The 4,090-nt window shown below is 38.8% G+C and overlaps 1 protein-coding gene across 1 annotated transcript; it reads left to right on the top strand.

The window, feature by feature from the left end:
• The first annotated feature begins 2,863 nt into the window (after positions 1-2,863).
• LOC139842747 (uncharacterized) lies at positions 2,864-3,789 on the top strand. The gene is made up of 2 exons (XM_071832855.1): positions 2,864-3,302; positions 3,392-3,789. Exons 1-2 carry the CDS (start codon positions 2,864-2,866, stop codon positions 3,787-3,789), a joined length of 837 nt encoding a protein of 278 aa, XP_071688956.1.
• The last annotated feature ends 301 nt before the right edge of the window (positions 3,790-4,090 follow it).

Here is a 4,090-nt window from a genome sequence, read left to right as displayed (position 1 = left end):
TTCATGTTCTACAATTTCCCGGATGGATGGACAGTCACAGATCTTTGGAGGGTTTTCAAAAAGTACGGATCAGTTAGAGACGTATACATGGCCAGGAATCGATTAAGGAATGGTTGCAAGTTTTCTTTTGTTCGATTTGGAGATTTGGTGAACGAAGATAGATTACTCAGATCATTGGAAGAAATATTTTTTGGAGATAAGAAGATTAGGGTTTTTAAAGCAACATATAAGAAGAAAGATCCAACATGGCAGACTGGTTTTGAACCTTGTTCCGACACCAGGGATAAAGGCGGTTACAGATCGATGAATAATGGAGGCCAGGTTAGGAACATATGGTCTTTAAAAAATGATGCTTACAGAAAAGGTAATCTTAGGGAGATGCTTGATAATATTAATAATAGAAGAAGGGTAGAGGATTTCCCAAATCTGGAGTCTATGTATCGTAAGGGGGATCTTAGGGATAGAATCAATCAAAACAAAAAAGGAGGACAAGGTAACCCTACCGGTCCAAATACCCCTCAAAAACAATTTAACGCATCCAAAATCGTAGAGATTGGAGAAGAGGATTGTAATGATTCAAAACTGCAATCGGCTATCATTGGCAATGTTTCATCCATTGAAGTTCTTGGGGGTGTAGACAAGTTGTGCAGGATGGAGGGATTAGTTGACTACGCGATCAAATATCGTGGGGGATTATAACTAATGATAATCTTGGATTCTCCTACTACTGCTAACAACATTTTATCAAATCCAAATCACTCAATCTGCGAATGGCTTAAAAAATATTCGTTGCTGGGACGATGTATCCTATACAGGAAGGTTAGCATGGTTATCCATAAGGGGTGTACCAGTGTCATGTTGGAATAAAAACACATTTAAGGCCACTGCAATTTGGTGGGGAACAGTCCTTGAGATGGAGAACTGTGAGATAGTCGATAAAGAACATCAAAATTTAGTGGTGGGTAAAGTCTTAGTCAAGTGTCACACATCCAGGGGAATCAATGAGCGCATGATGCTTAAACATAAGTCTAAGGTAGTTCATATTAATGTTTTTGAAGAAACTCATAAGGAGATTGAGATTCTATTTAATCCAAGCGTGGATGATGTGGATGCTGTTCAAAATCCTAATAATGGTGATGATACAAAGAATGGCAATAATGAAGAAAACGATGAAGATAATTCTAATGAGGATAACGAATCTTTCAAAACAGAAGATGAGGATGATTTTCAAATTGAAGATACATATGAAAGGCAGGGTGAGTTTAAAGGTTATTATTCCGGTGACGAAGATGCTAAGGAAGCCGGTGAAGGGGTCGGAAACAATGGTGGAGAAGCAAAGATGGAAGCCCAAGGGTCTTGCATGGAGTTTGGTGAAACATTAAACTGCAATTATGATCATGATGTAGGTTTTGAGAAGACTGCCAGCGTGAGTCCTATAGGTAATAATGATGAAGATTTTGTCTTGGATACACAAGTACCGCCTCCTTTCTCTTCCCCAAAACAAACCAAGCCTTGTAACTTTAATATCCCAACACCTAAAACAATTCAACCATATCACCAGCCCTATCCACACGCCATATTATTCCCAAAATTACCCCAAAAGTGAGCCCATTTACAGATCTAAGCCCAATGCCCCCTTAACCCAAAAAGAAACCAATAGCGAGCCCATTAAACCAAATAACTCAAAGTTGCCTTTTTCATACCAAGCCAACACGATTTCGGATACCCAATCACAACCCATCCATATATCTCCAAACGAGCCCAAGGATTGGAATAAATCTGATAAGCCCAATATCGAGCGTGAGCCCATTAATCATGACACCAACACCTCAAACCCAACTAACTCAATCGAGCACCAGATATCCCACAACCAATGCTTTAGCCCATCCCCATCCCTACGATCCTCTTCCAATCCTATCAAATTTACCCATGCTGATGATCGACAACCCAACCAGGAAACTTCTCCTACACCAAACACCAGCCCTATTTCCAAATTCGCCCTCGATGCCGACCGTGATATTCCTAAAGCACCAAAACATAGAACCAAAACCAAGTCTATTTTAGCAACCAGCTCTCAACATCCCAAATCAACCTCAAACGGTAACCGATCTAACTCAACTCTTTGCATTAATTGTGTTCGTTGCACCCCTGGGAACTAGAAGTCATCATCACGTCTTATGCGTATGAAATCAGTGGCGAGATTGGGTAGTAACATGAAGAAACAAGAGTATTGCTCCAAGTGTAAACCTAGCGCAAAAGAAACAAGTACCTCACACAGGGATAGATTAAATCATCAGAGTAGAAAGAGTGAGGCCAGTAGGAATGTTCGAAAAACTTCCTCAAATGTAAGTGTGAACAGAGTTAGCCCTAGTGGGGTGTCATAGTCAGGGAGCAGTGATGAAGTGATGGAATACGGGAAAAGATTGGGCCTTAAATGGCCAGAGGTAAATTCTCGTAAGCGGTAGATATGTAGTTGTTTATGTCTCACAGTTTATAGTTCAAAATGAAGGTTATTTCAATAAATATTAGAGGTTTTGCGAAAGAAGGAGCATTTGGTTGGGTTAAGAATTTATGTAGAGATGAAAAACCGGATATTTTGGCTATTCAAGAAACAAAGAGTAGTGGTGTTAGTGATGTTCGGGCCTCTAATTTGTGGTGGAACAATAGTGTAGGGTTAGCTCAAAAAAATGCAGTAGGTAGCTCTGGAGGTTTGATGCTACTGTGCGATAGCAATTCTTTTAGTGTAGAAGTTATTGTGAAGGGTGAATTCTTTGTGGCAATCAAAGGAAGATGGGCTATATCGAAGAAATAGTCTATTGTTGTGAATGTCTATGGGCCACACGATGATGCGGGGAAAAAAAGAATGTGCGAATCCTTGGAATCTTTACTGAAAAAAGTTGACACGAGTTGGTTATTGTGCGGGGACTTCAATGAAGTGAGGAATGAGGATGAAAGGTTTAATAGTGTATACATCCCAAGTCGTGCAATGATATTTAACAATTTCATCTCAAATAATGAGCTAATTGAAGCCCCTCTTGGCGGTAGAAAATTCACACGGGTTTGTGATAATGGTATTAAGATGAGTAAGCTTGATAGGTTCCTTGTATGTGAAAAATTCATTAATTTATGGGAGGATTTATCAGCTATTGTTATGGATAGGAAATTCTCGGACTATTGTCCGATTTTATTAAGAGATAAGATTGTTGATTTCGGGCCTAAACCATTTAAGTTTTTTAATGAATGGTTAAATGTTGATGGAGTAGACAAGGTGATCAAAGAGGCATGGAACATTGAGGTAAAGGGTAATAGAATGGATTGTATCTTTCGAAATAAATTGAAGAATGTAAAAATGCCTTAAAAACGTGGAAGACCTCAAACTTTTCTAATTTAGATCAAGAGATCAAAGAGACCAAAAAAAGGGTGGATAAGTGGGAATTGTTAGCAGAAAACGAAATCCTTTTGGAGCATGAAAGAATGGAGTGTCGAAAGCAGTGGTTGAGCAAAGAAAGATCAAAGGTAAATATGCTTAGACAAAAATCAAGAATCAAGTGGATACTAGAAGGTGACGAAAATTCGAGCTACTTTCATGGAATTATTCGAAGGAAGTACAATAGCAATAACATTCAGGGTTTGGTCATTAATGGCAATTGGAATGAAAATGCGTGTGATATCATGAATGCCATTCACTCACATTTTGAACTTCAATTTAAGAAAAAGTGTAACAACAGGCCCACCATGTCCGATTTAAGATACCCGGTTTTGAGTGAAGAGCAGGCCGTAAGCTTATAGCTACCTTTCACAGAAGAAGAAGTGTTGCAAGCTTTAAAGGATTGTGATAGTAACAAGGCCTCGGGACCCGACAGTTTCAATATGGGATTTTTCAAAAAGTATTGGGATGTTATAAAAATCGATTTAATGAACACAATTCAGTGGTTTTGGGAGAAGGGGGAAATTTCAAAAGGTTGCAATGCTTCGTTCATCTCATTAATCCCGAAGATAAAGGATCCATTAGGCTTAAACGATTATCGACCCATAAGCTTCATTGGTAGTTTCTATAAGATAGTGTCAAAGATACTGTCTAATAGAATCC

Source organism: Rutidosis leptorrhynchoides, chromosome 4 (assembly GCF_046630445.1).
Source record: "Rutidosis leptorrhynchoides isolate AG116_Rl617_1_P2 chromosome 4, CSIRO_AGI_Rlap_v1, whole genome shotgun sequence".
Classification (NCBI taxonomy): domain Eukaryota; kingdom Viridiplantae; phylum Streptophyta; class Magnoliopsida; order Asterales; family Asteraceae; genus Rutidosis; species Rutidosis leptorrhynchoides.
This window is presented reverse-complemented; position numbering and strand designations above follow the sequence as displayed.